The sequence below is a fragment of the Macrobrachium nipponense genome, chromosome 39 (genome assembly GCF_015104395.2).
Source record: "Macrobrachium nipponense isolate FS-2020 chromosome 39, ASM1510439v2, whole genome shotgun sequence".
Lineage (NCBI taxonomy): Eukaryota > Metazoa > Arthropoda > Malacostraca > Decapoda > Palaemonidae > Macrobrachium > Macrobrachium nipponense.
In genome coordinates, this window is record NC_061099.1 from 12,585,328 (window position 1) to 12,598,624 (window position 13,297).

The following is a 13,297-nucleotide window of genomic DNA, read 5'->3' on the forward strand; positions in this document are numbered from 1 at the left end:
CAGGTTCTAGGATCAGGTGGATCCTTATTAATGGACCATAGTTGCTCACGTCACTCCTTCCCCGGAACAACCGTCCAGATTCTTTCGGATCATTGCGATGAGGTCTGGATTGCTCGCTTCAGCCCTGATGGAAACAAGTTAGCAACCGGCTCAAAGGACTCAACAGTTATTATTTGGGATGTTGATCCTGTAAGTATGGAGATATGTTTATGGCCGAAGCAAGTTTCAATCCCTCCCTCCTTAAACTAGAAACTACGTAAAATGGTTAACCCAAAATGACAATATACTATTTTATACATGTTGCTTATGGCACTGTTTACAAAAATTGTAAATTATTGAAAATGGTTGTAACAAAAGTGTACTATAATGTAATAAAAATACCTACAGGACTGTGTTGTGTGTAACTCCTCTGTCTCAGTGACATTTTGTTTTGAAAGTACTGTACAGTAGTGTAATGAAAATGCATCCAGTCAAGTACTGTTTGCACTTGGTAAGGCTACTTGTGAATAATGGACTTGTAGCAAAACATATTTTATAATAAAAGTATTGTTTTCCCAGGAAACCTTAACAGTCACCAGAAGGTTCACCTTGGATGGTCACTCATATGGTGTTGTATACCTAGCCTGGAGTCCTGACAGTTCGAAGTTAATTGTATGTTTGCAAGAGGAAGCAGCAGAACTTGTGGTAAGAAAGAGCATTATTTGCTTTTAATATTTGCTATTTAGTATTAAGAAAAGAGAGAGATTTTTCATTTATGGTTAATGGAGTTTGAAAGGGAAAGAAGATGGCAGTTGCCACTGAGCATTCTTTTTAGCCTGTCTTGTGAGCGATAGCTTTGGGTGTCCCTAATTTGAAACAGGTTTTTTTTTTTTTTCATTAGCCCAGAATGTAGGAGTTACTCATCATTTCTCAGTTATGCATATTTCTTGGAAAACTAGCAATTATGGAGATAAGTATTTCTGAAGAATATTGGTAGATGAAAAAAATTTTTTTTTTCACAATCTAGGTTAAATAATGTTTTTTGTTAGATTATATTTATTCATACAAACTACATACCATCTCCCAACCCACTTATTCTTGTAACTCATGGTTTAGATTATACAGATGTATGTAATGATAATAATTATTTCCTGGGACCTTAAGATCTCTCCTTGAATGTGCAGTGGTGACAATTATGTGACTTTATGCGAGTGATTACAGTTTCGGGATGATTCATTGAACACTAATGTTAAGGTTATTATAAGTAATACAGAGTTTGCATGTTTTCTAAGAAAATTATGTAGTATATTTGCTAATGAATGAAAGTCTGCAATATACATTATAATAACAAATATTTCTTTAATAAGCTAAACAGTTGACCCCCGCTATTCGCGTGCTCGTCTAGTCGCGGATTTTTCTTTGAACCATAGTGCCCATTATTCACAGAAAATTTGCCTATTTGCGGTATTTTTCACTCTAGAAATATTCACAAATTACTGTATTTTCATACAATCAACTTACCTGTCAGATATATACATAGCTAAGACTCCGTCGTCCCCGACAGAAATTCAAATTTCGCGGCACACGCTGCAGGTAGGTCAGGTGATCTACCGTCCTGCCCTGGGTGGCAGGTTAGGAACCATTCCCCGTTTTCTATTCATATTTTTTCTGTCGCTTGGAATGTAAACAACGTTTGCAGTTCCTCCTGACTTGATTTTTGGATTTCATCTCCATCGATCTTCTGGGCTATCTTTTGCAGGGAAGTACTGGATCTTTGGTTCGGCATGCGCATATTAATTTGTTTTTATAACTTTGGCTTCGAAAATTTCGAAGAATTGTTTACGTGTAACTACCGAACTTTTCGGTAGACACTCACATAGTTTGCAAGAAGGAAAATTTTAAGATTTATTCATAATAACGTGTAGTAAATGTTAGAATTGATTGAGCTAACTTCCTTCTTGAGGATGTAAGGAAAGAATAGTTACGCTTCCTTTAGAAGTTTATATAGCTCTCGTACTAACGAGCAGTTAGAGCATTAACAATACTAGTAGTGTGGTATCCTCATCTCCTTCTTACTTCACAGAATCTTCAAATTCATATTGCAAATTGAAGACAAAGGAATGTAGCTCAAAATACGAGCTATTGAAAGGTAAGAAGTGATTTTAGTGTTAGTGCAGTGGAGGGTGCGTTCTGATCGGCTCTGTTTCGCTCCCACAGGCCTAGACCTCTTCCTAAGCTCACATACCCAGAGGAGAAGGAAAGTCGAAAGCCTTACGGAGGTTATGGAGAATCCCCACCGATCAGGCGTCCCCTCGGCAGGATCTGTAGAACGTCCCAGACTGCCAAGTTCGCCATTGGAAAGGCGTCCTAATTAGTAGAGGGTGCGTTCGATCGGCTCTGTCTCGCTCTCAGGCCTAGACCTCTTCCAAACTCACAAGCCCAGAGGAGAAGGAAAGTCGAAAAGCCTTATGGAGGTTATGGAGAATCCCCACCGATCGGGCGTTCCCTCGGCAGGATCTGTAAAACGTCCCAGACTGCCAGGATAGCCATTGGAAAGGCATCCTTTAAAAAGTGTGTCTGTTCTTCCGTTTCTTCATCTTACATCCGAAAAGACGAAGAATGTACATTTTTATTGTAGTGTCTTACCGAACAATTATAGAGCCGTGATTTCCACGAGCGGCAGGATACTAAATTCAAATTTAGCGCGTCGGCGTCGCCAACACTGGTGGTGATGACGTCATCTCCCTCCACTCGCGGGAGAACCAGGTACAACTGCCCAGGTGAATCCAATTCTTTTCCTCCGCGGCGTCCGGTGAACATCGGTGGTCGGTGCGGTTGGATGACTTTGCTTCGCTTTTTTTCTGGTGGAATTGATCTTCGGAATTGGTGAAGTTACTCTTTTTTGGCGTTGTTGTTATTTTGCTTTTTATTTAGGCGTTGCCATGTCGGATTCTAGTCCGTCGGGAGTTAGGTTTTGCATCTCAGGATGTAAAACTAGATTATCCAAGTAGAATATGATTCTCACACTAAATGTGTTAAGTGTAGGGGACAGGTTTGTTCAGCAGATCGAACATGTAACGAGTGTAGTGATTGGACTGACCATTCTCAATGGATGTTTTTTAGTTCAATACTCTGAGAAATTAGCTAAAGACAGAATTAGAAAAGCAGCGCTTAGGGAAAGTAGACTTAGCTCTGCTTCGTCTTGCGATGCATCTGTTCCTTCTGTTTCTCCTCAAATTGTTATGTCTCCTTAACTACACCTCCTATTCCTCCTACTAATCCCCAACTTCTCCGGCTTCCCGTGTAGTTTCTTCCGCACCATTGTGCCAGTCTGGAATCGAGGTTAGATCAGAATTTTCGGTACTAGCGAATACGGTTTTGCAACTTGGTAATTCAGTTAAGACGTTTTTGGAGAAAGCGACCTCAGGTAAGAGTGTAGTTGAGGGTGCGTCTGTCTGTCCTGACACGTCTCCTAGACAAAGGTCACTGTCCAGCTCCCCCGCACCGGGGAGAATACATACCAGGAAGTCCCATGGGATTCGAATCGGGATTTTGAGCCCACAGACAGGCGCCTCTCTTGTTTGAGCCTTTTGTTTGCCTCAACAGGGCTCGGTTAAGCGTTGGAAAGGTGTTGCGGTCAGACGCCTTTCGAATGATTCAAGCGATTCGTCTCCGGTCGCGCGGCGCTCTTGGCGAGATTCGCCCGTTTCGCGTCCCTTAAAGAGGCGTTCAGGCGCCGATTCTTCGCCTCCTCCAGTCAAGCGGTATAAGGAGCCTGAGAGTAGGGTTGCGCCGCGGCCGTTAGCGGCTCGTTCGTCGCCTCAATCTGTGCCTTTTTCGGCTCCATCTACTAGTAGAGATTGTGGTTTTAGCGCTGTAGCTCAGCAGTTCTAAGGGTGTTTCTTTAGGCGCTTTTTCGTCTGTTACGCCTGATGCGCCTGTTTTCTCCGTCGAATTTCGGCGGCTCCGAGCGAGGCGCAAGTAGTTTTTTTCCGCCTCCTGCTGAACATTTAGGCTCTTCCAAGCCTACGTTAACTGTTTTTGATTCGTCTCTGGCGCCTTTGCGCAAGCAGTTAGAGATGTTAACCAACTGGATGAATGAGTCCAAGGGTGGTTCGAAACCTTCAGATCCGGTTGTAGTTCCGTCTACTACTTCGTCGGCGGTATCGGAGAATGAAGAAGAAGTAGAGGAGGAGGATTCACATCACCTCTCGTGTTATTCACGTCTCCTTAGATTTCTTCTGGTATCTTTATCCAGATTATTTTGAGAAAGCGGCTCCGCGCTCCCCAACTTCGACTTTTTGATGAGGAGGAAAACTTCAGACCCTCTCCTCCCAAAACTTGTTCTATCTAAAGCGGTTAGACATTCGTTGAAAGAGACGGAGAATGGATGTCTATGAAAAGAGACTTAGGGAGGGAGGCTCTTTTTGCTTACCCTCCCTCTAAGTTGCTTCGTAAGAGGTATAGGTTTTATGTAACTGGGGAAGCTCCTTCTCTGGGAGGTTTCTGCCTCCTCCCAGGGAGACTTCTCCAGTTTAATCGACTCCTCTAGAAAGATCTGCTTTCGCCGCAGCGAAAGTTTTCTTTACAGCGCCTGAGTTGGACCACGTTGTAAAGAATCAATTTAAACTTTTGGAAGTCTTTAGCTTCCTTGATTGGACTATTGGCGCTTTAGCGGCCAAGATCGAGACTGTCCTTCTCTTTCCCAGGAGTTAGCGGAGGATTGGATTGGTGTTCTGTCCTGTGCGGACAAATCCACATTAGGGATGGATTGTGATGGAGTTAGCTTCGCGTCATCGCCTTTGGTACCTTAAGAAAAGGCAACTTTGGTGGCTCTTTGACTTCTAAAAAAGGGTTACGTCCCAACAGAAGTCCTGCTCTCTTGTTTGCTCCTTTTGTGAAAGATAACCTCTTTCCAGACGATGTAGTGTGTCAATTTCGTCTGCGCTAGATAAGAAATCGTACTTCGGATTTACTGGCACAGTCTACTAAGAGACCTAAAGCTCCTGTGGAGACTGTTCCTTCTTTGGTTTTCTCTCTGCCCACCCCAAGCGCCTTTTCGAGGGAGAAAACCCAAGCGCTTCTTTCGGTCCTGCCAAATCGAATTTGCGACCTCGTCTAGGCCTCGGCAACCGGTTAACAAACCTTCCAAATGAAAGCTCGGTTCTTCATGCACCAGTGGGAGCCAGGCTGGCTCTGTTTTGGGAGGAATGGGAAAACAGAGGAGCAGAAGCCTGGGTAGTGCAAGTACTCAAGTTCGGCTATCGTATTCCTCTCGTTTCACCTCCCTCGCTCTCACCGTGTGCCAATTCCATTCCAGGCATACTCTCCGGGCTCAGACAAATTTCTGGCGCTAGCCGCAGAAGTGGAAGCGCTTGTTCTCAAAGAAGCGATAGAACAGATAGAAGGGGATTTTCCTCCAGGCTTTTACAATCGCCTTTTTGTAGTTCCCAAGTCATCAGGGGGCTGGAGGCCGGTTTTGGATGTGAGCGCCCTGAACTTGCATGTCCAGAAAACAAAATTTCATATGGAGACCACTCGGTCGGTTCTGGAGTCCATCAGACAGGGGGATTGGATGGTCTCTCTGGACATGCAAGACGCTTATTTTCACATTCCGATACATCGCGAATCTCGGAAGTACCTGAGGTTCATGTTCGAGCAAGGTGTTTCAGTTTCGGGCGCTTTGCTTCGGACTAGCGACCGCATCCTCAAGTTTTTCACCCAGGGTTCTATCCCCGATAGGAAGCTGGCTACACATATTAGGAGTAAGAATCTCCCTCTATCTGGACGATTGGCTTCTCCGGTCGGAATCAGAGAGTCGGTGCATGAAGGACCTTGGAACAACTCTGGATCTTGCCAGAAAGTTAGGAATTTCTGGTCAACAAACAGAAGTCCCAGTTGGTTCCATCTCAGAGCATCCTTTATTTGGGGATGATTCTGAATGCTCAAGTTTTTCGGGCTTTTCTGTCCCCGAAAGAAGAGGGTTCAAGGCTGTCTGGAGACAGTTCAGGAGTTCTTGGACAAAAAGGTAAGTTTCTGCCAATCAGTGGATGAGGCTCCTGGGCAAATTGACGTCAGTGGAGAAATTGTGACGTTGGGAAGACTGCACATGAGACCTCTGCAGTTTTTCCTGAGAGCCTTTGTTGGGTGCAGGAAGACACAACCAGACTCGATTTACCTTTCCTGTCACAGATCAAATAAAAGAGGACCTAAGGTGGTGGCTCTCTCGTAGCAAGGTTGGAAGAAGGTTAGATCTATGACCCTCCTCCCGAACCTACAGTTCTTTTCCGACGCATCGGACACAGGTTGGGGAGCCCTACTGGGAAATCAACGGACTTCAGGAGCTTGGTCGGAGAAGGAGAAGAAGTTCCACATAAATGTAAAGGAACTGTTAGCAATTTTCTTAGGCTCAGACAGTTTCGGAGCTTAGTAGAAGGCCGAGTAGTGGCAGTGCATTCCGACAACTCCACGGCTCTCTCGTACGTGCGGAAACAGGGGGGGACTCAGTCTTTCTCTCTGTACGAAGTAGCCAAGGATCTCCTCCTGTGGTCAAACGAAGCGAAGGTTCAGCTAGTCCCGAGATTTGTTCCGGGAAAGATGAACGTCCTGGGGCGGACGAGTTAAGTCGTCAACAGCAAGTGTTACCTCTGGAGTGGACTTTGGACAACAAGATTTGTCAGAAACTTTGGCGCCTTTGGGGAACGACCGTCAATAGACCTGTTCGCGACATCGAGGAACAACGTCTTCCTCTCTTTTGTTCTCCAGTCCCAGATCCTACTAGCTTGGTCGGTGGACGCAATGCTGTTGGATTGGTCGGGTATGGAAGCTTATGCATTCCCTCCGTTCGGTCTAATAAGAGAGGTGCTGAACAAGTTCATGTCGCACAGCAATGTAACGCTAACGTTAATCGTCCCTTTTGGCCCAGGAAAGAGTGGTTCCCGGACCTTCTCCAGTTGTTAGTAGACTTCCCCAGACTTCTTCCTCCAGAGAAGTGGCTTCTCAAACAACCTCACTTCAAGAGGTTCCACCAAAAAACTTGTCCGCTCTAGCTCTGACAGGGTTCAGACTGTCCGGAATCTTGTCAGAGCGAAAGGATTTTCAAGAAGAGCTGCAGAAGCTATCGCTCGTTGTAGGAGAGAGTCTTCTAACAAACTCTATCAAGGGAAGTGGAGAATCTCAGAGAGTGGTGTAGAAGTGCTAAAGTCTCTACTTCTGCGACCTCTTTAACAGAAATAGCAGATTTTCTTCTATTTCTTAGGAACTCTAAGAAACTGGCTCCTTCGACGATCAGAGGATATAGAGCCATGCTCTCTTCGTTTTTCGACATCGAGGTTTGGATATTTCCTCCAATTCAGATCTGTCGGACCTCATTAGGTCTTTCGAAACCACTAAGCTCCCGCAAGATACAGTGGCTTGGAACTTAGATGTGGTGCTTAAGTTCCTACATGGGGCCACCGTTTGAGCCTTTGAAGTCGGCTTCACTCAGGAACTTGACTAAGAAGGCACTCTTTCTTATTGCACTAGCTTCTGCTAAGCGTGTCAGCGAATTGCACGCTATAGACAAAAGAGTCGGTTTTCTCTCAAGGCAATGCTGTATTTTCGGTATCTTTGACCTTCTAGCCAAAAATGAGAATCCTTCTAATCCTTGGCCGAGGAGTTTTGTGGTAAGGAACTTATCGATTGGTTGGACATGAGGAGGAAGAAAGGCTCTTATGTCCAGTCAGGGCTATTAAGCAGTATCTGTTTGCCACTAAGGGTATCAGAGGACAATCTTCTAAGCTCTGGGACCTCGGTTCAAAATCCCTCTCGTCCTCTTTCTAAGAATGCTATAATCGTTCTTTATTAGAGAGCTTATCAGGGAAGCTCATCTCAGCAGTCCGAGAACGACAATCTTTCCGTTCTGAGAGTTAAAGCTCACGAGTTAGAGCAGTGGCAACTTCTTTAGCATTCAGAAAGAATTTATCTTTAGCTTCGATTCTTCAGAGGACGTTCTGGAGATCGAATTCGGTTTTTTGCGAGTCATTATCTCAAAGAGATAGAAACGGTTTTCGAGAATTGTAAAACGTTAGGTCCGGTGGCGTTTTTTCTGGCATGGTGTTGGGAGAAACGGCACAGGGGTCGTCACCTCTATGCTAACTTTTCACCCTTGAATAGGTTGTCGAGTTCAAGGGAAGCTGGGGGTACTGAGTACCTGGGATACTCACCAGTCTGTTAGGTCAGATTTTACAATGGTTGGGTATATATGTTTTTAAATCTGGTGTTGGTGACAAATGTTTTTGTATGATTGAATTTCTGGTCTTAGCCCAGGGCAAGGGCAATCTTTGTTGTTACTATCCTCCGTCAGTCAGCCTTGACTCGCTTGAACTACGGAAGGATTCCACTCCTGTAGAGGCTAACTTTGGGCAAATTCCAATTCCTCTACAATAGTAAGAAGAGCACCGACCAGAGGCAGTAACAGTCTGCTGTAGCTCTCTTACAAGGTAAGGTACAACAGACACCTTGAGTGTTTACTGGTATTGCAATAAATGTAACCATTTAAAAATACTAGTGGTCCACTGAATCCCACCTTCCCATAAATGTGTAATCAGCTCTATAATTGTTCGGTAAGACACTACAATAAAAATGAAATTTTCCATTATTAAAATGAAGTTTTATTTGTATACTTACCGAACAATTATGATTATACCCACCCCCCTCCTCCCCTTAGGTGGACGGACGGCAGAAAGAATTGGATTCACCTGGGCAGTTGTACCTGGTTCTCCCGCGAGTGGAGGGAGATGACGTCATCACCACCAGTGTTGGCGACGCCGGACGCGCTAAATTTGAATTTAGTATCCTGCCGCTCGTGGAAATCACGGCTCTATAATTGTTCGGTAAGTATACAATAAAACTTCATTTTAATAATGAAAAATTTCATGTTTGGAGTTCGGACGATCTGGCTCGTTCTCTGAATAAGAGAACACTGACTCAACTGAGCGAGAAGCTGAGAGCCAGCCAGCAAGCTAGCGCGAGCCACACGTTCCAACAGCCAGCAGCGAGCCGCGGTTCCAACAGACTAGCGCGAGCCGCGTTCCAACAGACTAGCGCGAGCCTCGTTCATGCAGATAAACGCGAGCCGCGTTCCAGCAACTGAGTGCGAGCCGCGTTCCAGAACTTTTTTCTTGGCGCAAGGCGCCTTCAAAGAGAAAACAGATGCTTAACTAAGGAGCCTTATAGTAGAGTGGCAATCAGAAGGATGCTTCCATTGAACGTTTACTGGCAAGAGGCTCGTATAACAAGACTAGAGGCGCTCGGATCTATTAGGGCCGCACGGGACCTTCCACGCAAGCGGAACGTTCCATGGAGCGAGTCTCCTTTCTAGCGTGCGGAACATTCCAGCGCCGCGGAAACTATCCAGACGCCAGGCGCTAGGCGCAAGGATCCAGACGCCAGGCGTCAGAAGATTCCAAAATCTTCATTTGAGAGAGAGGTCAGTCGCGGAGACTCCTCTTTGAGTTTTTAACTTGAGCAACTTTCCCCTGGCAAATGTGCAAGATGTCGCACAGGCGGCCGTTGCTTTTGTCAGAAGGATTCTGATACTAAGAGAAGCCCCTTTTCATTATTCAGAAGACTCCTGTGTTAGGCAGTTCCTCTCAATGCGGATCTCTCTCCTTCATCCATGCTCTTCCCTCGTTTTGAGGAGGCAAGAGCTTTGGGAGTTTTTCTTAATAAGAATCTCATCGACTTTGTTTGGGTATGATGGCGGATAGGAAATATCTACTTCCTTCCGTAAACCCTAGTGATGAACAGGAATTCTGTCTCTTCCGTGATTTATGAGGGAAATCACGAAGATTTAAAGAGTTCCTGGATTAACTTCGTTCCTTAAGGATATATATATACTCTTTCTATCGTTCTATTAACGAAAAGAACGAAGATAGTAGAAGGTAGTAGAGTTTCTGCTGTATGAGAATACGATACGGTCAAATCATAAACACATACCGTAGTTACTTCTTTTGTGTGCAACTCAATTACCAGTATCCTTCTACGACTTCCTAGGAAGGACTACGCTTAAAGGGATTGTTAAGACAACCACCTACTTAGCTTCTAGATTTATCGAAGTCTTGTTTCGCTTAAATATGCTTTAATAAGAACTTCCTGAAGTTCGATAATAATTTTATAAAATTCCTTTATTAAATGGAGTAGCTGGCAACTCTGGAAGAGTAAGCGGAGACTGCTTTCGCTGAGAGCCTGAGACCAACGCAGTACGCCTACGCAGTACCATGTAGGTGTCAGTCATGAGCGGTCGGGTGTATCTCTCTCCTCTGCGGGATGGAATAACTATCCGTATCTCTCCCCTACAATCGCGGTCTTAACCCTCGGTTATTGAGGGGGATAGTTAAGCTACATAAATAAAAATATTGTATTGCCTTTTGCTAAGAAGCTTTCAATAAGAGATATGTACAACCTTTCAATGCTGTTTTACCGTAGGTAAAACATTATTAAAGGTTCTATCGCAGCAGAACATTATATTATGTAATGCTCTCAGGCTTACGAAAGCATAGCTTATTAGAGTACCTGCTCAGAAGAAGATGGATGAGTCGGATGGGAAACATTCTCTTTGGGCAGGAACTTGTTTCCCTGAATGGACTATACTACGTTATATAAAGCTTTTTCCTACTAGACGGAATTAACATGTGAAAGGATGTCGGGTACCATAAACGGCACAGGTGTTCTGGCACATAATATAAAAAGAATTAGAAGAAAGCGCCAGTCTGACGCAATGCGCCAGAAGTGCCAACCTGGCGCAATGCTCCAGAAGCGCCAGCCTGGCGCAAAAATTTGCGCCAGAAAGCGCCAGCCTGGCGCAGTGAGCCAAGAGCAACCATCCAAGATTTTCTCGTTTTAGCGAGTTATTAACCTAAGATTCCAGTAGCCTCTCGGACACCAAGCTCGGTAACGGCAAGATTCGTTCCTGATTTCGTTACCCATTTAATCACTTAGGCCAATTCCACGACTCTCTCATATCGCAAAGAGCATCGAGAATCTCTTTTTTTCGCTCCTATTCGCGTTAACAAAGAGATCCTTCTCGATCGACGATAATAACTGTTAACATGTTTAACATTTATTGGAAAGAGTTGTGAGAACCTGCGGAAAGTCTTCTTCATAGATCTCTCAGTAAGGTAGAAGACGAACGGCTTCCTATAGACTGCTTCCTTTTCCTACTTCTCCCCCGATTGAAGATGACGTGGGAAAAGCTTCAAGGAAGATTATCTTGGCAGTACAAGAGCAACTGGCCTCTTTGGTGGGAGTGTTAGTGCCTCGTAGGAAGGACGTTGCGCTTCCAATCAACGTGAAGCTTCCAAACATATCGCAGAGGCTTCGGTTTCGAGAGCGAGATCGGGAGAATCTTACGGAAGACACGTAACGCCAGAGAGACGTGAGACGTCTTCTAGGCATGAAGCGTCATTTAAAGCTGCTTTTAGACGCGAGGCTCCAACCAAAATTTTGGCGCCAGTTAGGACGCCTTTTGAGAGCGAAGCGTCTTCCAGGCGCGAGGCGTCATCCAGACGTCAGCAGCCACACAAGCGGGAGGGCCGTACATCCAGGACGGCTTGGTCGGACTGGAAGCGTCATCCATTTATGGAGAGAAGCCTGGGCTGTTGGCGCCTTCCAGGACTATTAAAGCGGGGAAGAGGAAGGAATATCATTCCCTTAGCCCCTCTCCTATTAGGAGTTGTCTCCTCCAGAGGAAAGACGTACTGAATTGATTAGCAGCGAGACTCATCTAGACCCCGAGTTAGAAGTAAACTCGGAGGAGGAGTATCAAGGAAGAGAACGACTGTCGAAACTATAAAGTTTTGACAGCCTTGCTTCTAGAGGAGTATGGAGACGACTTGACCCCTGCCTCTCCTCCTTCTCCGCGCTCTCTTTGCTCGAGTGCAAAGACGAAGAAATCTTCGTTTTTTTTTCTTAGAATGAGCCAGCCATTTCGATGAAAGAGGGCTCTTCAGTCTTTAGACTCTTGGATGAAGTCGAAGAAGGAGTTAGTTAGAACGGTCTTCTGCATGCCTCCAGCGAGACTAGCTGGTAAAAGAGGCATTTTGGTATCAGACTGGAGAGAATATGGGTATTTCTCTTCCGTCTACGTCAGAAGCGGACTTTTCGACCTTAGTTGACGCTTCACGTAGACAAGGTTTGAACTCTGCCCGTATAACTTGGGGCATTTCAGAACTGGACCATCTCCTCAAGGGACTCTTTCATGTATTGGAAGTTTTCAACTTCTTAGATTGGTCCCTTGGGGTGATGTCCAAGAAAGCCCATGATTCTGAAGGACTCGAACCAGAAGTCCTTCTGTGTATTTTGTCTTGTATAGACAAAGCGGTTCAGGATGGCTCGGTTGAGATCTCCTCTTTTTTTGGAGCAGGTCTTCTTAAAAAGAGGACAGTGTATAGTGCCTTTTTAACCAAAGCGGTCTCCCACGCTCAGAGGGCAGCGCTTCTGTACTCGCCTTTGTCTGACTTTTTGTTCCCTTCTCAGTTAGTGAAGGACATTTCTCGTTCATTAACTGAGAAGACGACTCAAGACCTTCTGACGAAGTCAGCAAGGAAGAAGAAACCTGCAGACAGCCCCAAGAACACTGTCATTGTCTGATGAGGAGAAAGACTAGAAAGACTGGGCCTACAACCTGACACAGATGCGCTAGATGCGAACATATAGGACAGATAAGTGTGTCCGATGTGGACATTGCCAGACATCCTCGAGACTCTACCAAGCTCGAAGCTCCGGCAAGTGGGGAGGAGCCAACCAGGCGCGAGGCGCCAGGCAGGAGCGAGGTGCGAGGTACCAGCCAGCCGCGAAGCTCCAGGCAGGCGCAAGGCGCCACTCCAACCGGGCGCTAGACGCCAGCCAGGCGCAAGGCGCCAGCCTGGCGAAGCTCCAGGGCAGGCGCAGGCGCGAGGCGCCAGACAGGCACAAAGCGCCAACCTGGCGCGAGACGCCAGCCAGGCGCGAGGCGCCAGCCAGGCACCAGCCAGGCGCGAGCCAAGCTCTAGGCGCGAATCTCCAGCTAAGACGCGAGGCGTCAACCAGATGCGAGGCGCCAGTCAAGCAAAAGGTACCAGACAAGCGCTAGGCGCCAACCAAGAGCAAAGCACCAGCCAGGCACGAGGTTCCTGCCAGGCTTCAGGCTTCAGTCGGGAGAGATCCATTTCAAGAAAGCCCTGGTCGTCTTTGAAACATGGAGATCTCCTAAGCACTTCATAAGTGACTTGATTCCTTCAAACAGCTGAGAATTAAAAGCGCAGGAAGTGCGCGCTTTTGCAAATTCTTGTTCTTTACA

General features: G+C 45.8%; 1 protein-coding gene across 2 annotated transcripts in view; it reads left to right on the forward strand.

The window, feature by feature from the left end:
- LOC135210133 (WD repeat-containing protein 26-like) overlaps nt 1–13,297 on the forward strand; it is a 54,377-nt gene that overhangs the window by 18,683 nt on the left and 22,397 nt on the right. For both annotated transcript variants that reach the window (XM_064242950.1, XM_064242949.1), the window contains exons 6-7: nt 4–189; nt 559–684. In XM_064242950.1, coding sequence (XP_064099020.1) covers nt 4–189; nt 559–684 — 312 coding nt within the window. The remainder of the gene's footprint in view (nt 1–3; nt 190–558; nt 685–13,297) is intronic.